Source organism: Ammospiza nelsoni, chromosome 7 (assembly GCF_027579445.1).
Source record: "Ammospiza nelsoni isolate bAmmNel1 chromosome 7, bAmmNel1.pri, whole genome shotgun sequence".
NCBI lineage: Eukaryota > Metazoa > Chordata > Aves > Passeriformes > Passerellidae > Ammospiza > Ammospiza nelsoni.
In genome coordinates this window covers 21967406-21992467 of record NC_080639.1, presented here as the reverse complement: position 1 = coordinate 21992467, position 25062 = coordinate 21967406, and the positions used below count along the sequence as shown (strand labels likewise).

At 36.4% G+C, this 25062-nt stretch overlaps 1 protein-coding gene across 2 annotated transcripts; it reads right to left on the bottom strand.

The window, feature by feature from the left end:
* Positions 1-1401: 1401 nt before the first annotated feature.
* On the bottom strand, positions 1402-19935 carry SLC38A11 (solute carrier family 38 member 11). Of its 2 annotated transcripts, XM_059476161.1 has the most exons (10): positions 19861-19935; positions 19127-19261; positions 17423-17488; positions 15667-15773; positions 15428-15507; positions 7417-7487; positions 6396-6557; positions 4576-4688; positions 3772-3903; positions 1402-1824 (listed from the first exon to the last, which is right to left on the bottom strand). In XM_059476161.1, exons 1-10 carry the CDS (start codon positions 19919-19921, stop codon positions 1579-1581), a joined length of 1173 nt encoding a protein of 390 aa, XP_059332144.1. In that variant the 5' UTR covers positions 19922-19935; the 3' UTR covers positions 1402-1578. The 2 variants fall into 2 exon arrangements, with proteins under 2 accessions (XP_059332144.1, XP_059332143.1); XM_059476160.1 differs by lacking the exon at positions 17423-17488 and having other exon boundaries at positions 19861-19921.
* Positions 19936-25062: the final 5127 nt, after the last annotated feature.

The following is a 25062-nucleotide window of genomic DNA, read 5'->3' as shown; positions in this document are numbered from 1 at the left end:
TTTAAAAGAAAAAAAAAATCAGAAAAAAAAAAGAACAACAAGGCTCATGAAAGAATTATGATTATCAAAAAGATCTTAGGGGTCACAAAGAAATATTATTTGGGCTTGATTCCATTTGGCATAGAAAAAAGTGAATCTATTCAGTAACGATTCACCCACAGCTAAGAAAAAATCAGCTATTACTGAATCTAAACTGGTGAGAAATATTCTTGGTGAACAGTATCAAGTACCTGGAGAACAAATAAATTATCACCCTCAAAGTTGACACTTTGTAGAGAAAAGTAATACTCACGTTTTTCTCTAATTGCTTTACAACTTAAAAAAAAATCCCAACAAAACAACAAAAAACCCTGGTATATATAAAGCATTTATTTTGGAAGCACTACTTTTAAAAAGTGTGTTATTCTCACAAGTATTATCATATGTATTAGTGACCCTTGCTTGCACATTTGTTTAGCTGGAAGTCTTGAATGACATATCTTTGTCATGCAAGATGAAGACAAAACCAATCCCCCTTAAGCAGCATAAAAATGAAGTAGCATTACACATCTAGCTGGCATGAGGAACCACTAGGATCACAATAATGCAAAAATTAACTCAAGTACACATTTTGATTTGGTAACAAAACATTTTCAAAATGACAGCACTGATATGACTGAGGATACTCATATTACTCAACCTCAAATTAGTCCTACTCTATAGGCATATGAGTCTATTTTTATATATACTTATGTATATATGTATATTTATACACATACGTATATATACATGAATCCTTTATGTTAGATGAATTTTGGAAAACGTAACAAATCACCAAAATTTGACAAATCATGTCAAAATCGTTAGTCATATACTGAAAAACAACAGAGGACTAGAATGATAATCAGGTTTAGAATATTACTTTCAATTCAGCTTCAGAAATAATGAATAATATTATAAATGTAAGAATTGAGCTGCAATGTAATTTCCTTCTTCGTCAATCTTGAAATTTTTACAAAGACTGCCTAGTTCAATCTTTTGAAATCCACTCTTGTGGATTTATTTGTGCAGTTTTTTAATTACGAGACCACATATTGTAACAGTTACAATTAAATTGTATCCATTACAGTTTAGTCAGAACAAATAATTTCTTTTGACTCAAGATCCAGTAAAAGGGAAGACTGTCCTTTCAGCTCTAAAGGACAGTCACTGCAAAATCAAAGACAGAATTAATAAGGGTCTATTCATTTAAGAGCAGAATTGTAGTACACAGAGATCCAAAAATACTTTTTCTCAGGACTTCAAAAAACCCCCATACTATAGTGTGCTAATAAATACACTTGAAATATTATAAAATTAATAAAAACTAATTTAAATCAAGGAAACATGGGAAAGGTTTACATTCCAAAACATTTAATTTATCGCTTTTAAACAGCACTGCAGACTAAGGTTAAAAAATGCAAACTTTTTGGTAGGCTTGCAAGTTATTCAAGTAATGTCTACTGAAAGGCACCTCTGAGATTTTGTGTTTCAACAGTTAAAACTGAAGTCTCACCTGAAAAAGGATGGCAGCATAAAATCAAGTATGTAAGTAAATACCTATGGTGGAAGTGTGCTGTTGTGTAAAGAAGCATTACTAGGGGAGCAGTAGAACATTTCTTTTCCATGGCTACATTCCTGGGGATGCAAGACAGTCATGACAAACCCAACTGCCATCACTAGCACACCAAGAACAAGAATCAGGCAGGATATGAGGTTATCTGGATGGTTCCAGCGCTCCTTGGACAGCCTTAGGTAACACGCTGATGGGATGATAAAAACAAGCGGGGTAGCACTCAAAACTCCCTGTGTGGGGGAAAGAGCAATAGAAAAAACTCATAAGCATGTTTATTTAGATGTGAAGAACAAAAACCTAAATTTTTTAACAGTTGTGATTAGACTGATACAACAGTAAAAATAGTGGATAAAGTCCTTTTCCTGTGTTGCTGCATGTAAAACCTTTTTTTTCCAAAAAAAAGGTCCCAAAAATATGCAAAAATATCTGTTAAACTATTTCTAATAATTAAGATTTATTTAAATGCTTTTGCTTTGCTGATAGAGAAGAATATTTTAACATTGCAAGAAGCATTTAATCTTATTTCCCAAAGTTTCTCAGCTTAAGAGATAAAGTCTAAACATAATTCTTCAATACTTGAACTGAATTAAAATATTTAAGATAATTCCATGGAGGAGTTGTGATATAACTGCCCTTAAAAGGAATAAAATTTTTTGAAAAGTGGAAGCATCATGTAGCATTTCAAAGAATTCTGAGCAGTTTTGACATTTATAACCTGATTTAGGTTGACTTCCCTATGAAAGTAAAGCTCCTTTTGGCAGAGTAGAACCCTTCTTCTCACTAAAAATTCAGCTCCTCTTTAAATGCTCTCTTAGAAGGGACAAACAAAAAGCACTTTCAAAAATTCTTTTTATAGTAAAGCCACTGCAGATTAGCATATTTGTTACATGCCAAAAGGGAGCAATTTTATGCAGAAATTTTGAATGTTTATTTAGTTACATACTTAACAAACACTATGTTTCAATTTAATTATGGCCAGATGGTAATCCAGCCAAAGTAATAACTTTACATCATCATTTGTACAAAATTTCCAATATTTGTATGGTAGAACTTGTTAACAGTCATCAGTACAGACATCAGAAATAGGAACAAGCACAAAGTTTCTCCTCCATGAAAATTAAGCTTTAGGTGTCTGAAGTAACACAACCCAGCATCCCAGTAAAAGAATAACAAAGAAAATCCTTTAACTCCCATATGACCCAATAGTTTCCCTGGGGAATTACCACCAGGCAAACACAATAGCTTCTGTTTTGTTCTAAAACCAGAAAGCAGGGAACGAGTAACCAGGGTCAGAGAAATAGTATCAAATGCCATCTGTGGTGAACAGCCGTAAGACAGCTCTTCTGCAGGACAGAAAGCCAGCTGAAAAGATAGATCCCCTTTCTCTCACATGTAAATACTCTGTCTATTCAGTTTTCCCTACTGCTAGGTATCAAGACTGAACAATCTTTCTGAGCATAATTATTACATCCAATAAATACCTACAGCTGTATTGTCAAATTCTCTCTTAAAAAGGAAAAGCAAAAAACCCTCACAAGATAGGACCTACCCATGCAGATGCCTGACTATCTTCTCTTTGCGACTGAATAAAGCCATCAGCTTGACTACTGACTAACTGCTTAAGAAAAAAAAAAAACACTGCATTGATGGAATGCTTGCTTTTTTTGCTTGCTTTTGATTGTATATTTCTAGTGACCATCTCTGTGGTCACTACTGTAATATCTGTGGAATCAGCTCCTACTGGTTTTTTCTTTCTACCTCCCTCTGGTTTTTGCCCCTGTGGCACAAGGCAGTCCCTAGAATCTGCCCCAGTGCTAAGTAATTTGCCAACTTAATCAGAAGCAGGGACTGAAGAAAGAAATGCTAAATTCAGTACCACTAGACACTTTGGATGAGTATTTCAGTGATTTCTGCTGCAGCTTAACAAATTTTGTAGGTCATAGCCACTTGCCTTATCTACAAAACTGTTCTAAAACCCTCCCCCAACCATATGAATTTTACTTCTTGAACTTCCTTTCACCCTTAGTTATCTGTGTTTGAAGCAGTAATTCCTTCTTCTAACATTACTACTGACTATGACAAATTATGTAAGATTTTCAGTAGACCTGTGGATTTTAAAAAGTTCTTATTTATTAATAAGTGATGTATTAAATAGAAGAGTAGACAGGTTCACTTACATTCAGCTCTAAAACTATTCCAAGGCAATCATACATTAATGATACACCAGTCGCCACAGCAATGATAACTACTGTCACAACAACATGGAAAACTGTTGAGAGGTTCCCATGGAAAAACACATTGGCAATCACCTGAAACAGAAACACAATTTTAAACCTTTATTTTTCTCCCTATGTTATCAAACAACTTACTCCAAACCTTCTAACCTTAGAAAACTAAAGGAATGGGTGAGAATGCACTGGCTGAATTTTACTTACCTTGCCTCAAGAAAATATCTTCATTTGCTTCCAAAAATTACTCATAACAATCATTACTAGTATTTCAGAACACTTGCCAAATTGACTTAGTTATACCTGCAGGATTTCAAAATTTACTCTTTTCCCATTTGCCCATTACAGAATAAATCCACTTACAATTATTCATTAAATGGATGAATATCCTAGATGGATATACTTCTAAAAAGAAAAACTATTAAGATTGAAAAGTCTGTATTTTTGGCTATTCTCAACACAATAACAACAGTGTCATTTATGTCAAACTTGAAATTTTAAGCAGTCCTGATATTATTAAGTAATTATTTAATATAATGTTGACTAATATTATAATAAATATAAAACAACATTATATGGCCAGTGTTTAAACAGTACAACCAGTCCACCATACTGACTGCACGTTGCAGGATAAAATATGCTGGTATTTATCACAGATCAACCATAAAGTTCACCTGCAATATGTATTAAGAATGTGACAATATTACTAATATATAACAACAGTGTTAAAGGGAAAATGTAATAAATTCTTACCTCTCTGGTCACAAAACATTCAAGGGGGAAGGTCAGAATTACAGTAACTCCATAACAAAACCTTCCAAAGGTAGCAAGGTTGTCATCTCTACAGTAGTTTTCAAATATATCTCCTGAGGCATAACAAAACACCAATTAGCTTGAACCTCACATAATTTACCTGTATTTGCAACTTGAAGTCAGGTTACTGGAGTAATTGAGATTTTCTGATTCCCTCTTCTGACATGTAACTAAAAACTAGTTACAGTCACAGGTTATGTCCAGGAACAACCTTCAGCTTATCCTGCTGGTTAAGCAGTGTTTTTACCTCAAGCAGCATTTATCTTCAAAAAATCTTTTAAAATACACATATCAGAGTTTGTCATCTGTTATCTTCTCTAATATAGATTTTGTATGAGATGCCAGTGTTTGATTAAATAAATATGTGACAGATTCAGAAAGAAAGCTCATGTGTAGAAAATAAAATTTTCCCTAAAAACTCCTAGACCAACAATTACATTAAAAAGGTGAATTACCTGTGGAGAACTGCATTTCCCTGACAGTATCTAATCACAGCTAATAAGCTGTAGAAAAGAAGGTTAAGTATCCTGACCTCAAAGGCCCATTATATACATATGGATGTATATTACCTAGCAATGATTACCTAGCAAATCATCTTATATCTAAAAACGAAAGCATCACTATAAAATTCAAATCAACTTGCTTGTTTTTTACCATGAATCTGTAATAATGATCTCTGAAGCACAAGAGACAGTACAAGACAGTGACCAGATGATCTATCAGTTCGCTTTTATGTGGTTACAACAGTGTCTCATGATTTACCTCTTTAGGAATCACAATGGCACTGAAGAAGCAATAAGGTGTACTTTAAACAGCCAAAAGATTTTGGCAGGGAAGACAAAGGTGAGATGGAACATGCTAACACAAGAGTCATAAGCTGAGGAGGAGCTGCTGGCAGAGCTTTCTGTACTTGAAAGTTCTCAGCCAGCCTGCATTCGGTCTACCTACAGTACATCTGGGACAGTGACTTACTCTGCGGGAGTAAGCACTGGAGGCAGGAAAAAAGGACACATAAACCAGGAGCCCCCATCCTACAATTTCTTTGTTCTCAACTAAATGCTGCTGCTCATCAGAAAAGGAAAAAGCCTGGAAGCCTCCTCCTACAATCCGGAATGTCACTATTAAGCAAGAGAAAATATGCTTGATAATGAAATGTGTATTTTCTCTGAAGAAAGTAATGCACTGAAACCAATTTATACCTTGTTCTTATGAACATACCTTTTTCACTTCAACAAAATGATGTTAAATAGCATGATGCAACATTGGTTATATATATTTATGTGTATTCATATGGAACAGTAGGATTAGCAACACCAGAACAGCTGTTGCAAAGATAGGAAATATCTCTAACTCTAGGATGCTGTATTAGTACAGACAAGAAAAAATGTAAGAAAATATACACAGATATATACCAGATACCCTGTAGGAAATTTTTGTTCTTACTGCTCTCTGCTGTTGGACCATGTGGATAAATCATAGCTGTGTAGTCCTCGAAGTGTTTCAGTGATGGAAGTATACAAATGGGACTTCCACTGGTGAGGCTTATGCTTAAGAATCTGACAGCTATTAGCATGTAGCTGACATTTCTGGATCACATTTTGGTTGTTGGGTAACTATGAGGAGTGTCCTATTTCTGCCCAAATGTACTATGATATTTGCATTTTTACAGTCACCAAGATGTTTACGGAAAAAAATCAGACAGGAAGGCAGAAACGTAAGGATTATAGCAAGCACCAAAACTGAGGGATCAAGCAGTTTACCTTCTGTGTATCCTGTAAAAGTCATATATCCACTGGCAGCAAATGCTACACTGATGACAAGAGCAAGGGCCACAGACATATGTGTGACTTGAGACCAATTCTTTAATGTGGGTTCTTCCAGAGACCCATATATTAAAAAGCTGTTATGGTGGCAGATGAATGCTGAAACACACATGACAGTTAAAGCAAATGTATGAATTCATGCATAAATGCATAGAGACACTGCACAGTTTGAATCCACTCATTATTAAATACAAACATTAATCTTGCAATGAGTGGCAAAGATAAATGGCTTGAACCTTTGCTTGCTTAGTTGATTTGATGAAGGTTTATATTCATCCTCAGATGATTCTGATTACATTATCCTTAAATGCTATGCCATTTCCCACCCTGCACATCTCCATTCCACAGCTATTTCCTCCTCCCTTTACTTAAGAACCCAGCAGCAGATTTGAGAAGTTGTTGTTTTTTTTTTTTTTTAAATCTACAGAGCCATTTGCTACTTTCAGACTTCATATGGCATCCATTTTAGGCAGCAGCAATCATTGGGAGGCCTCAGATTATCACAATGCTAACAAGAAATAATATAGCAGCTCCTGCAGGCAGGAACAGATTTCAGAATGAGGACTTTTCTGTTAGAGGTTACCCAAGGGAATACAGAATGATCCCAGCCCCCTCAGTTTATCAGTCAGACAAACCCACTGATGCAGGGCTTTAGGATGACCTGCACAGGTGAGCTGCCCCTACATGCACACTGTCTCTGCTACAGTGGCAAGCCTCCAGGGCCAAATGGACACTGGAGGAGGTTAACGTCTTACACAATAACAATGACATTCATATGAATCATTCACACAATTTCTTTTTTTTTTCAACACCAGTTTAACATGAATATTAAAAAAATTCTAGTTTCAAAATATTAAATAGTTCTAGTTTCAAAATATTAAATAGTTCTAGTTTCAAAATAATATAGTTTCTTACAATTGATTATTGAAAAAAAACCCAAATGGCAAAAAACACTTACCAAATGACATCACCCCAACGGCTTGTACTGCATTTGGTTTTGCAAATATCCATGCATTTTCTGATTTGGGTCTAAAACAGACATTTAAATAGGTTACCCTCTTTTCAAATATCAGTTATTGCTCTCTGACATAGGCCCAGTGTTTATTAACAGGCTGAAACCAGGGAGATACCTTTCTCATCTCCCTTGTTTTGATTCAGGTATTTCTGTAACCAGTGTTTACCGTCAAAAATGTCAGCCTGTTTCAGTTTTGTAAATAAACTCTTCAAGTCAGCATATGCCAAGAAACAGCAAGATGGAAGGTAAAAGCTGTAAATGATTCTGACTAAGGTTATCTCAACTGAAAATGTCCTCTGACTACTTAGAGGCAATTTCTACCTTTGAATTTAAACATGCAATCAATGCAGTCTAGAGATACCATTTTACTAGGCTACCAATCAAGTGAGGGAGTTTGCCTTCTTTATACCTCTGCCAACTGTTCCTCATACTAAAGAGATTCCACTACTTCCCAAAACATAAAAGAAATTGTAAGAGAGTACATGGAGACTTTTAGAGTAAGGCAAGAATGTAATACTCCCCACACCTCCTCCTCTAAGATACGCTCACAGATTTGGACCTGTGGTAATTGCAATGCTTAGAGAAGGACCATCAGCAAACTTTGTTAAAAACCATTTACTACATGAACTTCACCTTGGAATAAAGAGCCAAAATGAAAAATCAGGGAAAGACACAAAACATCATTTTCCAGACATACAATTTGCTAAAAAGATCAAATGAAATTCACAAGCTAGTTAATTATTGAATTTGTAATATTAAAGCACAGACAATGAAAAATAATCCAGAGAATCTTGCTCTTAAAAAGTTGGCTACTGCTAACCTTGATTGCTCTGTTTTTATTTAGAGGGAAAGCTGCTGCCACCTGAGACCTTAAGATGCTCTTTTCCTACTGCCCTAGGAAGCAGTATGGCACTCAGGCCACTTCTGTGAAGGTAACAATGGCAGCTTTATCTCTCCCTCTCTTTGGTGATCTCTCCCTCTCGCTGGTTTTGAGAGCTGCAGTGGCATATGCCATACCAGGTTTCATTGCTTTCAAATGTTTAAATTACACCTCCAGCCCCTAAAAATAAACACATTAAAATAGAAGTAATAGTAAAAAAAAAGTTAAAAAAGGTTGTAGTTTCCTCTTTCAGAACTCATATCTTACTATTTCTTGAGTTCAAACAGTCAGTCCTTCCTTTTTCATATTAATAAAACCCAGATTTAAAGTACCTAATGCACATTCAGTTCAGACTTAGAGGAGCTTTTCAGCTCTTAAGCTGTGGTTGCGAAGCTTAACTTTGAAATTAACAGAACCTGAACATAAAATCAAGCTCCCTTTTTTGTCCTCAAGTACAGTATATTGTCTTGAACTGCTGTAACATACTGCTTCGAGCCTTTGGCAGCTGAATATGGCCCTCCTAAAAAACTCTCAGACTCAGCAAGCAGATGTAAAGTATATGGATGAAATAGAGCTATCTGGTATTTGTCTTGAGAAATAGGAGTTCTGACCCTCTATAGCTGCTCTTGTTCCTTATAAAAGCTCCCTTAAAATTACAGCACCACTGATTTCAAATCACTACACCTAGAGATGTGTCTGGAAAATTAATATTAATCATTCTGAATGCAAGGTTTTTAAGGAAAACATTCATATCTGATTGGAAAAATTGCAATAATATTTCAAAATAAAAAAATATAAAGGAAGCTAACACTGCATTTGTTCCATTCTGTAACCACTAGAGGTCAGCTTTGATAATAAACATACAAAATGAAAATTTGTCTTATATTTTCATTTGACAGCAGAAGTTTTCTTCGGCTCTTTCCTATTAATAATAAAGTTAGATTATCTAATATCTTAGAAACAAAAATATTTTAAATGCAAAGAAATAAAGAATGGTTTTGCCTGAAACATTTAATTTCTGTAAAAACGGTACATGCAATGTTATAGCTATATTATGAGCTCCTACAAATACAGATTTAAAAAGGGAATTCAGAAAGCATATGAATTTCACTTGAAAAATTTTTAATAAAGTGGCCAATTAAGTAAAAACAAATCACAGGAGCTGATTTTCCCCTTGCACAGCGCTAGCTTATGCACTAGCAATATGCAAAAGACTAAGATATTGTTTTGCTTCACCGATGAACGACAAATCAGATTAGGAGTATTATTAGAGGGAAAACCCAAAAGAACAAAATCCTGCTTATTTAAGAGCCTAAGAAGATAAATTCCTTCCATTCTAGTCACAGAACAGAGGAAGAATTTCAGATCCCTGATTTGAACCCTACCAGCAGCTTGTCATGTCCTACGATGTATTCTGGTACAGATGTGGTGTTTTCTTCAGTAATTTATATCTTGCTGCATGTGCTTTGAAAAACATTTTCATATTGTGGGAATAGAGGGACCTCATGCAATGAAAACACACAGCCAGAAATTTCATTTCTGAGTGTTTGGAACTGAGAGCCAACAGTTCTAGACCTGTGATCACATCAACAAGAAATTACTCCCAAGTTCAATCTGCAGAACAAACAGACATATGAAAGTTCCTGGGAAAGGGTGCAGGTGACATGAAAGTGTCTATATAAAATACAACTTCATAGAAAAACTTCTCAGAAGGAGAAAACTGTGCCAGAAAACAGTAGGTGTTAGTTACAGAAGAGCCACATAGTGAACAATCACAGAAAATCACTCACAAGCCAAAGGGCAGCTAATGGAAACATCATCTGTCAAAGTAAACACACACAAATTGATTTAATATATGCATCTCTGTAGGCAGATGCATGCAAACACTGAAATAATAACACAAGAATACAGGATAACTTCTTGTGGTTTTTCAACCCTGCTGCTACTGTTCAAGATGATTTTTTTTAGAGAGGACTTTTGTTCTGACCTACATTCTTGTTAGGAGTTATTAGGGAAAGATTTTAACTGCTACTTATACAAGAATAGTATTAGCTGTGAAAATCTGTGAGTGAAAAAATCAGCTAGCTCTCTGCTTCTCACTCAGTGTACAAAAGCATAGGCTATGCCTGCATGAACAGGAAGTTTTTTTCACACTGAAGTAGTATTAGTTAGATGCAACAATGAAAGGTAAGAGAAGAAACACATTTTTGAACTAAATGCACTTGCTGACAGCTGTACTGTCTATCATATATAGCAGAAGCTGAAACACAAAGTAAAACCTGAGATATAATTTACATGTAGTTCTTGGAATAAAAATAGTAAAAGATTGAGAAAAAAGACAGCCTAAGGGAGTTCCCATGCAGGGAAAAAATCTTAGCTGAAACTAGGACAAAAGCAAGGCAGACTGAAGGTAGTGAGGCCTAGCAATGAAGAAGACCTAGAAGGTAAGAAAATAAGACTGTACTGAGTCTTCAATATATGTAAGTGAAAATATACCATAATTAACATATTACTGAGTTCTGAAAAGTTTTGAAAATATTCATGTTTATCTACATAAGAACAGGAAAATTGAGAAGAACAAATGAACCAGGCAAAGGATAAGACATCCTAACAGGGTAAGCATCCAGATCATGAGTAAAAGTTGGGCAAATTTATTTGGCAGTCTAAGATGGCCTTTCTTTTACTTCTTGTAAAACACCTGCAGCATAACTGTCCCCATTTTAAGAGCAATGCTACACAAAAGTATTTTCTGTCTCTTATATAGAAATGCTGCAGTATAAGAGTGCATGAGAAGCAAAACATCTTTGATGAAGGCAAGAGAAAGAAATACCCCAATCTCAACCAGCTTGTGGTATGCAACACTGACCTGAAAAAAATAAGGTGATTCCTAGATAGGAACAGTCATGTAACAGGGGAGCTACAAGTTGGAATGAGCAAAAGACTTCCATTGTTTTGGACTGAAGATCAGTGTCAAACTGCCAAGTTTAGGTACAAACCAACAGTTAACAATATAACCCAGAATTATCTCATAGATTAATTCAGGTTTAATTCAATGATTTAAACATTTAGGAAATTAATTGTAACATTTCAATTTAATTCTATTCTAAGGTAAAATAGCTTTCTAGGTATTTTTGAACTTTAGAAGTTTCAAGATACTGAAAAGTTCATAGATGCTGAATATAACTTTACTCAATATAATGGAAAGAAAATGAGTACAGCTCACATTAGCCTTGGATTTCATATTAATCAAAGTCATCTTGTGAAAGAACACAGACAAGGCAAAGCCATTATGTCAGCTAAACTTAGATACAGCTATGTCTACTCTTCTTTCTTCCTTAATGAATTACTTAACAGTTCTGTAAATATAAAAGTAGCTTAGCTGTTTTTTTTTTAATTTTATCACACATTAAAGATTACCGTTGCTTACTAGTGGATTTTTTTATCTAAAGGAAAGAATCGGCTTTTTACTTTCAAGTTTTTTTCCTGAGCCCTTGGTGTTTACCCCTAGAATCAGCTGCCAGTTGAGTAATTCTCACATCCTTTTTATGTGTAGCAGATGCTCTTGAAGTTTTTCATAGACATTTATGTATTATGGAGACACTGACATCATAACATTCTTGCTACAGAACACCAAATTAAATTAAAATGATCCCTCTTTATAAGCTACATAAAATATTTCTTTTTACAGCAAGGAATGTTAGTTTCAGGCTAGAAGCATGAAGTTATTTCATGCAGTATTAACATGCTGCACTTGACAGTTTCAGTTAACTCCTACCTATTTTTTCTGATCACAGCACATAAATACCCAGCCATGGGTAAGCAAATGGCTATAGAGATCAGGTCAAAATGTAATTTCATCCAACATCTTAAAATACTGACAATGAACTCTTAATAATCCAGAACACTGTATTCTATCTGCAGGCTTATTGTGTCATTCAGTTAACAATAATCATATGGACGGTGGTTATCAAAAGCAAAACTGAAAAAAAAGAAGTACCTCAGTTTTATATTTGTCATAAGAGGAAATAAATTAAACCAAGTAATCCCGCATCTGAAATAACATTTTGTTTTTCTTCATGAGAATGTGACAGTAACATTCCTAAAATGTCCTTGGACAACCAGCCTCACACTCAAAACAAATAATGACAAAAACAAATAAAAAAACAAGCAACATTCAAAACCTTGTAATTCTTGTTTAAAATAGTAATAATCTCTTTGTTTCTCTGATGGTCTAAAACATTGCAGAAAGTTTCAGGTTACTGCAGAAAATATCCTTAATTGCTTTGTTGTCCAAGTAAGATTAAATTTTCAACTAGAGCATGGATTGCAGCTAAGCAAAAAATGTTTTATCATTTCCACATAATGATCTTGTACCTCTCAAAGGGAAGAAGTATTCACCTTGAAAAATCTAAAAGTATATGAAAACTGATTACTGCTCAGAAAGTAATTATTAAAGCAGGAAGATATCCAAATGGGATTCCAGTGGAACCTGATCTGAGTCCAGTACTTTTGAACATATTCGGCAACAACTTGAATGATGGAACAAAAAGCAAAAAGTGTTCTTAATGAAAAGCATGAAATGTGCAATTAACACAATCATGCTAGAGAACAGGATGAAAAATGAAAAATCATAAAGAAGCTGGTAAGTGGAGAAATCATCTGATAAAGCAGCATTCAATTCTGAAATGACAAATTCTACAGTTATGCAGAGGATAAAAAGACTTCACAAGAACAAGGCAGAGAGAACAAACAAACAAAAAAATTCCCAAACTTCATGAGAAAAGGAAAAATCACTGGCAAACAGTTCTGCACAGTATCTCGTGCTCGGTAGTTCCACTAGACTGCAAACTCAAGGCACATTCATGATATCATGCTATCTTCCAAAGAGGCTAACATCAAACTAGGTTACATAAACAGAGGCATGGCAATCCCCAAGGGACACACTTGAACAGGACCTTACAACACTCTGCATTTAAGATACATCATCTTCTCTGCTCCTCAGAGGGAATATCCCTGGCAGGTGGGGCACTGTGATTCTACTTTAACTTGCAGAAAACTTGAGGCAGCCATTGAGCATGATCAGAAGCACAGGAAATTACAAAAAGAGAAACCCTAAAGGAACTGTGCCTATTTAGTCTATAGAAAGGATCCCGAAGGGGGTCAAATTACAGCTTTTTTAGAGGTGTTTTTCAAGCACTTGAAAAAGCATAAATAGTTTGCTGTTCATATCCACTGTGGTTAGGCCAAGAAGCAACCAATATGGAGTCATACACAGGAAGAATTCATAAGAATATGCCAGTTAAGGACTGGAATGGGAAACCATGGAATTGTCTAGTTTGTTCTTGGCAATCACCTGTCGTCAATGGCAGGCACATAATCAGTTCTGCCATATAACAATTCTAGGGATTAAATATTCTTGTCCCCAGTGAGCCTTTATCCAGGATTGTACAATTTTTTTTCCTATGTGACAGATACAAGGATTGTGCTCTTGCAATAATGATTTTTAAAAATCTCATTGTGAACTCTGACTTCCATTGTATTTTAATAAGGATTCAAAGTAAAAGTGTTAATTCACTTGTTTCACTTGATGAGACCCATATTAAAATATAGCAGTATTCTTTCTTTTCATTGCAAAAATAAATCCATACCACAATACAACAAAATAGAAGATAGACATATACTTTAATTGTTAAAACTATGTCTAACTGTAAAATAAAAATAGCAAAGATAGTAAAAATAGACATTAACAGAATGTTGGTGAGGAAAAAAATTGCCAACTGTTTATCAACTTGGTAGATGCATTTTTGAAAACAAAAAGTGTAAAGGCAGAAATGGAAGTCTCTAAAGAATTAAGAAGTAAAACTTCAAGAATCACTCAAAACCAAACAGCATGTATTGTAAGAAAAAATAAAACCATACATTCCATATTTTTCAGTGCATCACAACTGTGGAGAAGAAATGTTACCATAGTAACAAGGTTATCAGTAACTATTATATATAGCTTCTTCCTTTTTTAACAGGGAGTTTTGAGATTAACCTTTTAAAAACCCCTTTGACACACAGTGTGAAAAACATGCTGCTCCAGAAATATGGTGGGGAGGGAAGTTCCACACTGTTCTGAGAGAGAGATTTTGTGGATGATAGACAACATCATCTGGTACAACTTAAGAAATTGCTATTCTAGGCATCTTCCTACCGTTAAACCTGAATACCCTGCAATTAACCCATGTATCACAGCAGTAATACAACTGAACAATTGTGCCTAACATGCTGAAACAATCCTGGCGGAAGAATCTACTGAGGGAAACATAAGAAATAGCATATAAATCTGTTCCAATAAATAAAAAAGCACCTTCAGAAGTAGAATTTTTCATCTTTATTAATAAATCTATACATTTAAAGGATGAGAAGAAAGACAGCCCTTCTAAGCCTTTAAGGAAAAATAATGGATTAGTAGCACTTTTTTGCAATATAATAATAAAAATACTGTCACAACACATACTTATGTGAACTAAATTGTCTAGAACACTCCAATGTCCAATGTTAAATATTATTTTCAGAGTATGCATGAGTAAGAGTTTTTGGTATCATACAGTTTTCTCAAATGACAAAATAAAGATTTTATTATTGTGTTTTAAAAAAATTCACAGTATTTGTATTTTATTATGAAATTATTATATTTATCTTATCAGAAAAAGAAATATTCCTAAGATAGTAGCTATTTTAATGATTGTAAATATAGGCAGTCTGATAATAACGAAAAAATAAAAAAAAAAAACTCAAACGACCAACAATCTCACATGCCAATTCAGGAAATTCAGGACCCACCTGCTATTAGGCATCCATAATTCCCCTTTTATCTCTAGGGGTTTTGAGATTTTCTTTAAATTTGCATATACCCAATAGAAGAAAAGATTACAAAAGATGAAGTATATTTAGCTGTTCATTATATTACTGTTGATAGAGATTTTTCAAAAGCAGGCATGTTCAACAACTACGCAGGTAAATGCAACAGGGAAATAACAGATTCTATAGGAACAAAATTCACTTTGTGGCAAGTGTAAGAATACTCACACTTGTGGACTGAAGGTTACTGCTCTCACCATCACAACAACCAGGATGACAATGGTTAGAACCAGAGAAAGAAGAGATACCTGTAAAGGTAAAAACATGACTTCAGTCAGCAAGCTGCTGAAAGGTGGTCCTTTGAGCAGCATAATGCATTTGTTAATTATTTACACAGTTATGACTGGCATTTATTTTCAATAGCATACAGAACAATAAACCAAAAATCAACTGCTGTTATGATTTACCTTTCCCAATTTTGCTATGTCTCGATATAAAGATATAGGTAAGGTAAAGATGATGGTGGTAAGAAGAATTATGAAGTGACGGTCGGTAAGCACGTTATCCACCCCAACTAAAGCAAAAAAGAAAATAATTTATTTCTTTAAGAGACTAATTTGAGGAATATATTAGCTACATTTGAAAGGTTAGAAGTAACAAACTGTTGGTGATCAAGCTTTTATTCCCTTTACTCAGGCTAAGTAACACTGAAAACTAGGCATTAACTAACACTGAGAAAGCCATGCACAGCATGACACACAAGAATTCTGCAAATTCAAACCAAATGCATAACATATGGGATATATTAAACCAAAATTGCAAAGTCTGGATTCCTACATATAGATTGGTATTAATGTCTTTCATTATGTCTGAGTCAATGCTGGGAGACTGAAAGTAAAAAATTCTTCTTTCTGCCATTTAGTCTTGAGAATTTTTTGATACTCTGGGTTGACATCAATTACTGTGCTGTTCAGGATAGCACTGTTCTCTAAGAAATGGCCTAAAATAAGTTAATTTTGACGTTTCTTTTGGTCACCTCCTTTCCTACTATCAGCTGGCTTCCACTTGCCAAGTAGATTACCATGTGAGCGCAACAATGCTCTTATAATATTCTATGCAATCAGTGGGACTTGTTTGCACAACTGGTGGGCTTTTTCAAGCCAATGACAACCAAAAATAAAACATCTCCAAGTTACAGTGAGGCCACCATAAATCATTGGCTTGAATGAATACTTGATGAAAAATTATGGCTGGAAAGTGACTGGCAATTGATATGGAAAACTCAGTGTTCTGTTCCCTCTTTGGGAGATTACAAAGCTTTCCCACCTCTTTCCAGGCGGGTATTCCACCGCATAGGTAATCAGATTTGCCATGCTGGGGATTCCCCCTTTTACAGAAGTAATATTATATATAAAGTATTAGATATTCACTGTCACTATCAATTTGATCAGCTATTCACAGAACAACACAGTGTGACAAAACTGCATCCACCTTTCAGGTTTCACATGCTGAAAATTACAGCTCTCCTCTGGAAATGAAACAGTTCATACAAATTCATATTTCCACTTCATTACAGGCATGTTTTCTCAGTTTAATCTCCCAGTGAAGAATGTTTTAATTTAGCTGCTTTTGTGCTAAAGTAGATATCAAACACATACATGAATTGCTCCACTGATGCTGCTGTGAAAACTTAGAGCACAGGAAGAGAAACAAGGGGGCATGATTTAAAAAGCATTACATTCATTATATTATTTGCAACCTATCCAGAATTATTCACTAGATGAAGTACAGTTTCACTACTACTACTATTATTATTATTATTATTATTATTATTATTATTATTATTATTATTATTATCATCATTATCATTATCATTATTATTATTTTAAAAAATACAAAACCCAATAATCTTGTAAATACCCAACTGTGGAAGACTCACTTCTATTTGCTTAGTATTTCACTGAAGCATCTGGTCTCTTCACTGACACTGAGTCCACTGATAGCCAAGGACTAGGATTCATAGTTTTTATTTGGGAAAGGCTTATTAAAGAAAAAAAAACAAACTCAAAAAACCCCACTCATAGACATATGCTTCAAGTCCTTAATTTGAACTAAACTTAAGAGTACTTTAGAAACTATATTACAGGTAATTGCAAAGTACTTATGCTACGCTTCTATCCAATCCATAATCCCCCACTCTTAAAATTTTTAAATGCATCTTACCTCCAGGAATTCTCTGAAAAACTTTAGTTAAAGTGTCTCCTGTTATTATGTTGTAACTGATCATAGCTTAAAGAAAATAAGTTTTTTGTTAGTACAAGTCATATGCACAATATTTGACTAACACGGAATACACACATTTTGTAGACTTCAGGATTACATGCCACTATCCCTCTAAGATAAACTCTGGCTAGCAGCAACAATTTGAAAGTTTCAGGTTTAAAAAAAATAATTCTTTAACACTTCCTTTTTTGCTTTTTCTTAAACAGGTACCACCTAAGAATTAATGCAGCCTGATAAGCAAGACCATTGTGCTGAGTGGCCATATAAACTTACTTCAGAAGAGGATAAAAAAGGCTTTCAAAAACTGTTTGTTTTAGATAGCAGTTCTTTGTCAGTTTACTTTCAAATGCTTGTTTCTATTTAGTAAATTTCCTGTGTAAGGCTAATAATCAGTTCTGCAATTAAACGCAACAGACTTTCTAGCTCATGCAAAAAGCTAGCAAACTCTTTAAAGCAGAAGAAAGAAGGAGAAAATCAATTAGGAGATGAGATATGGACTTCGATTTCTCCCTCTCATTAATAAGTTCTGAGGCCTTAACACTCCTATTTCATTCTTATCTAACTCTACACTAAAAGCTCGTTGTTTTGTGCACGTGTATGAATACACAAATTATATTTATCAAAATCTTTAGCATTTAGACAGCACATATTTAGGTATTGACCTTAACCATACATAAATATTCAGTGTTGTAAAATTGTAAGTCATAAACTCTACTTACCTAAAATAATGCAAACACATACAAGAGCATAACCATTGCTCTATGGTGAGGACTAAGACCTTTACAATTCTTTTTCTGTATTATTAAGGGAGTACTTGGTTTTCAAAGGAGTACAATTAAATGTCTTAGACTGTTGCCTGCACTAACAGCAACTTGCCACCCTTAAAAATCTCAGGGATCTGTAGTCAGACACAAACAGGAATTTTGATCTGTGACTTCATGATCACAAGTCCAGACTCTTGATATCTCAAGTCATCTCATCTTGCAGCCCCATGTGTGAAAATATCAAGACTATTTAAGATTTTATTTAATTATGTTGCTACAGCAGGAGACAGATTCAGAACAGAACTTTATTTCAAATTTCTGGTCTAATAAATTCCTGCCCAGATTATACCTTTTGCTTCATTTACTATTTCTTCTTCCAAGGGGTCTCGAGTGCCTAATTTCCCAGTCCTTCACTGGGTATGAAGATGAACTAACGCTTTTGAAGAGCAAGACCTAAACAGTGGCTTCTCCAATTACAGTAACATCGCATCTCTGAAAATATACTAATTCAGTGTACTCCTAAATTCATATTTTCCTTTTCTTTCAGACACATCAACTTTGTGCTCTGCTGCTCAATCTAGAACAGAATCTCCTTTGCTATTTTTCTAGCTACCTTGGTCATTAATTTTCATATATGCAATCCTGAATTTCTCTGCTATTACATTTCAGTTCAATTCTATTATTCTGATCCTTCAATTCATTGAATTACTCCTCATTCTTCAGAACCCACAAAATAAATTTAATTTTTTTTAAATAGCAAAGAAGTATATGCAGTACATTCTTTATATAGTTCTTAATATTCAATCAGTGAAATGATGCAGTAATGTGAAAAAGCTTGTTACTTATAAAACTTAAACATTTATATTTTATGTGATCTTACCAATAAATGGATATAAAAACTGGAGAACTGAAAGGATTAGATAACCTACAAGACCATAGGTTTTTTTGACCAGCTCTTGATAGGTTTTGGTACTGGACAGATTTCCTCCTTTGATCAGTAATATAATGGAATAATCTGTTAAAACATAAAATCATTGTTAAAGACGACATGAGCCAACTTGTGGTTGATTACTTTTCACCTTCTTTCACTCCTCTAACAAAAAAACGGTTCTAAGAAGAAAAGCAGTGCCACTAGGAAGAGCAGGAATGAGAAATCTCACAAAATCTCTCAATCCACTAAATCCAGGAGCTATAGGCTCATACTGGAAAAAAACACTTAAAATCATAGTACAATCAAAGGTTTTCATTTTTTGTGGTCTATTTTAAAAAGTCATATAAAACCCTCTCAGGATTCAGTCTCTTAATTAGTCCAGTCTTAACAGTGGACTCAAACAGGTGATTATGAGGGCAAAAATAAGAACACTCTTTCAAATGTAACCCGGACTAGGAAACTAAGGCTTCATGAAAATAAATGCAGTCAAAAAGCAACTTCATATGTTGCACAGTGTAATTCTCTACTTTTACTAATTTGCGGAAGAGATTAGCGAGGTAAGGAAAAAATTAGTCATTTTTACTGTCATAGATATACTTGTTTAAGGTATCATTAAGCTCAAGATAAGCTAAAATATTGCATGACTAATTTTATCTTTACAACAGAAACTGCCTTTAGAGTACCTGTGATTAAGGCAACCACAAACAAAAGCAGTATTCCTAGAGGAAAACCAGCTTCCTTCATCGAATATGGCAATCCTGCAAAGCAGAAAAGGAGTGATTCTAGAAGACTCTTTCCAAATATTTATTTGTGAGAATCAAAATAAAGAAAAACTCAGATTTTAAAGAATGCTAGTAATCTCCCAAACTGGACCAGCATGCTGAATTATCTCCAAAATATAATTTTCAGTGGACAAAGTGTTGCTTAAGTATGAAAATCAGGCAGCACCTGCCCAACCTGTCTGACCATTATGGCCAAGAGACTCTGGGGTATTTATCACTAAGGTGTGGTCTCAATTGACACCTCAACATTTTTGCAAAGTAAGCAAATAAATACAGAGAAAAATCTTTAAAAACAACAGCAGAAAGTAAGGAATCAGTGTTATTGTCCAAACTGGATAGTCATGCATGAATAAACAAGGCTGAATACAGGACAGTAAAGAAAAGAGATTTACCTATAATGCCTGATCCTATGATTGAATTAATAATGTTAAATCCAGCTGATGCCAGATCACTGTTTCCTCCTTTATTCCTGGGCTTACTAAGGAGGGCTATTTGGTCATCTGTTTCTACCTATTTCAGGAAGACAAGGAAAACATTATACATGAGAAAAATAATTGAGAACAAGTATTTTTCACATAGTCTATTAAAGATTTTTTTTAATTGTCATAGATTGAGATTTGTAGAGGTATTTTGATAAGTAAATCCCATTTTTTTCAGTGAGAAATCAAAGGGGTATTAAGCAGCTAATTCCTGTATAAGTCTCACCCATAATCTTCTGTAATTCTCTGAAAAATAGTAAGTGGAAGGAGAGAAATATATATAAACTCAGAGGTAGGCTGCTAAACAAAGACATTCTTAGTCATGTTTCAAAGGCAGAAATGTGAATCAAGTATTTTTGAAAATATTTTGGCTAATACAATTGGTCAGTAAAAGAAGTTCCTGAATCAGGGAAATGAAATTATTTCAAGACTTACTAGTAAAGCATGCCAACATCTTAAAATACTCTAATCCAAGGTTTTATCCAGTATTTTAAATATTTCTATGCCATTCAATGGCTTAGTTAATGACACCAAAAAATCAGCTGGTCCCAGAAAGTTTCTGTGGGAAAGAACCAAAGTTCAGAGCACAATATGTAGCCAGCAGCCTCAAAAATTCATGTTTGTATCTTCATAAAAGAGCACTTTAATAAATATGCAGTAATCCTCTCATTAGATCACCACTGTGCTGCCAGAGAACATTTCAGAATTATTCATCAGAAAGATCATATTTTACCTGAAGTTGTGAAATTCAAGAGAGGAACAAGCATTTAGTGAATAAAACGCTTGACTATGTTCTGTGTACTAAGTATGAAGGTAACACCACTATTTCATGGATGCAGAAGCCTATCTAACACATATAGCAGGTTCTACAAACTCAAATGCTTGCCTCTAATAGTTCTGGGAAAAAAATTAAATTACTAAAAAAATCGAAGTCATCTGTAGATAGACACATAAACTGACAAGCATAAGATTTCCTGCCTCTAGTAGGGCTACACATTTAAGTGGAACCTTTAATCCTTAAGCAGCACTAACACAATACTGTCTCAGATCAAAGCCCAGGGTAGCGTGGTATCCCATTTCTGAGTGATGACCATGAAAGGTGCCTAGGGAAAAGCATAAGACCATAGAAAATAGCTAGTTAGCAAACTTTCTTCTCCCAGCTTTCCTCAGTTTGTGTATTTTGGACTTCCCAAAGTGGTTGTGTTCTTGGTGGCGTCACACTTATAAATGGACAGCTGCTTGATTTTTCCTTTTTTAGAAACTGCATAGGTTTTAGCATCTATAATATCATGCATTAGTGAGTGCCACGTTTTAATTATGCATCCCAGAAAGAGACAGGTAATTTAATTTGTTCTGAATCTACCATTAAGTATTTTCACTTGGGTGTCCCCAAGTCTTTTGCATCATCACAGAAAAACTAACCACTATTTCCTATCTTCCTCAAATCACATAGTTTCATAAGTTACATTCTCCCTCAGCTGTTTCTTATCTAGACTTGTGCTACATTTTTATTTCACTACCGATTTCAGCAACAGAAGCATCACAGTCATTCTCTCCTGAAATTCTAATGCTCTCTGCTAACAGTACAGGTGAAATTGCACTGAATAGAACAGTCCAGCTCCCTCTCTTCAGTTGTTACAAGAAATTAACACAATGTGCGCAGCTAAGCCCTGGTCCCTTTCCCCAGCTGGAAGGGACATTTTTCAATGGGCAAAAAGAAAAGGCAACAAAAAGTTGCGACAGAGGTGAAACGGCTCCTGTGTGAAGAGCAGCGCTCCCGAGGGTGTCCCTGGCCCGCAGACAGGGAGGGATGCCAGCTGGGAGCCCGGCCAGAGAGCTGCACAACGCGGGAGACATGGGTGCGAGGCGTCTGCCTCTCGCAGGGCGCTCTCCTGGGGCCCCTGCGAGCCGTGGGCCAGCCAAGGCCATCCGCTAGGGCAGCGACAGCAGCGGGCAGGGCAGGAGATGCTGGGGCACGGCTCAGGAGATGGGGCGCTCCCGCTCGGTGCTCACGCGACACCGAATTTCAGCCGTGCCGAGCAGCCGCCCTTCCCCTGCCTCACAAGGTGAGGTCTCCGAGACCGCGTTTCTCCCCCGGCGTGGAACCTAGGACTCTTTCTTCCTCCTACGAATTCGGGGGCAACTGAGCAGAGATGAAAAAGCCATCGCTGCCGCCCGCTCGACGGCGGAGCGGGGACGTTCCAGTGGCCGGTCGTCCTGAGCCGCCGCAACGGGCCGCGGTGCTCCTCACACCCATCCCCGCCCCACGAGCCGCAGAGCGAAGTCCGGCGGGTGCCGGCGGGCTCGCTGGACCGCGCACAGTCCCACACCTGGCCTGTCCCCAGTGTCCGCCCGGTACCTGGCGAGCGGCGGCCGGCGGTGGCTCCGCGGCCGGCGGCGGCTCCATGGCCGGCGGGCCCGGGGCGGGCGCGCCGCGTCCCTCGCGGCGCCGCTGGGCCGGGGGGCGCCGGTGCGGCCCGGCCCGCGCGCCCGGCACGGGCTCCCCTCAGGCGGGCCGGAGCGGCCCCGCGGCGCCTCCGCCGTGTGGGAAAGGCGGGTGTGCACCTCTCCGGCCGCGCCCGGCCCGACCCGACCCGACCCGACCCGACCCGCGGCTGCAGGGACCTGTGGGACCGCCGTCAGGTGCGGGAAGAGCACCGAGGCCTCGTACGGGCGGGAGCGGGCTGTGAGACCGCGGCCCCTCCTCCGGGCGGTCCCTTCACTGGAAACGTTCCAGAAAGTAAGCGCTTCTCTGCCTTCAACTTGAAAGATTCCAAGTTCACCCAATTCCTCTTTACCCCGAGAGCACCAGTAAAGCTTTCTCGGTAGGATGTGTAACAAAATCCAGGTCCGATGTCACAGCTGCTAATTTGTGGTTGCTTTTTAATATCGGTGTTGTTGGCAAGGCCTCGCTATTCTTCTCAGGAAGGGTAATCTGCTGTAAAGAGTGATCAATCAGATAAAGAACATACTGAGGTTCTAGTCAAAGTATGGGAAGAGGCCAAACTAATTAAAAGATGCACAATGACAGTGCTGAAAGTTCAGTCGCTAGCTACTGAGCTGAGACCAAGCAGCGTCCAGCAGAAATACGCTTCGGAAATGTGGAGGAAGCCACACAAAGAAACATACATCTTAAACCAAAACCCGTAGGAAGTAGTAGGCATTGATAAAAAATTGGAGGCAGTAATTAATTTTGTGAAGTATTGCCAAACAAAAAATGTAGGGCCTACAAGAGTAAAAAAAAAATCTACCTAACTTTAGGAACATACTCCAATTACTGGAGGGCATCATCAGAATGTGGACCCAAAATTTTCAACAAGATTAAATCATGATGGGGAAAAAATGCCTGAGAGATCACAATTAAATAGCAGAGAAAATAGAGCATGCTAATTTCCTTTCTATAGTCTTAAGAACTCCTATATTTGACAATACTTTGCTAGGGTAAACTGTGGTGGTTAAAGGAGCACATGTGCTGTGTGCATCAGTAACTTTGTCCTTAAAGATCTATGATGCATATGATTTAATACGGAGAACAAAGTGCACATAAAGAGCATATATGACATTTTGGTTCAATAGCTTAAGCACATTAGCTTCAGCTCCTTCAAAAAAATCTCTAATCATCTCCATGACAAGCTACAAGCTGACATGTATTCTTGTGTGACTAGTCAGATGACATGACTCAGCAAAGAAACTTTGAGAGGCCTAAGATGCAATTCTTGTGATTTGTACCAATGTTATTTTCTTTCTCGGACTGCGCAAAGAATTCCATTTGAAACCAGAGAATTAAGCTGTTTCAAAGCAGAGTGTAATAAACCATATAGTAGGTTTTCAAGATAGTCTTCTACCAGACTCTCTATGTTCAGTACTGTAGCAATTTCTTCACAAGGCCTCTGTATCTAACACCCACATGCTCTATAATAGTGCCCTGAATAATGGGATTTTGTTTTAATTGTTGTTTGGACTATGTATTAGTTACCTTAGAAAATAATTTCTGTTTCGTGCAAATACTTTCTCCTGTATAACCTTATAATTAATCAGATACATCCTTCAGGCCTTTTTTTAACAAATTAAGTCAAGCCCCCACTATGCAGCTCTTAGCACATAAGGGGGCTGGTGCCTGATTGTGGTACCCACTTATTTAACATTTTACTTCTATTGGTCACACTGGCATGATTCCAAGTAGTGTTTATAAACCTTCAGTTTTAATTCAGTATAGTCACAGTGAATTAGGGAAAGGAATAGACAGTTCCCAAAAGATTGTGCAGAGATGCTTTTCCTATACTATGAGAGTAATTTTTGATTTCTTGGATTGCTCTGTGTTTCTTGTTGTGCTTTGGTATGTGGTTATTGTCTAGAATGGTTAATACTGGTTTTAGTCTTAGCCTTAAGATTTGCAGTACAGTGTGAATAAAATTGTAGGGTTCCCTGCAAGTCCATAATCGACTGTTTACATTAAGTTCTTTGAGAGTTTGCTGTAGGACAGTTTGTACAATTGTTTACCCCTCTGGTTGTGGGGCGGTATCAAGCTCTGAAGGATGCCAACATAATTAAACCACAGGAGACAATTATAAAAAAAAACAAAACAGGTGGCATCTTCAAAAAAGATATGCACAAAAGAATTTGT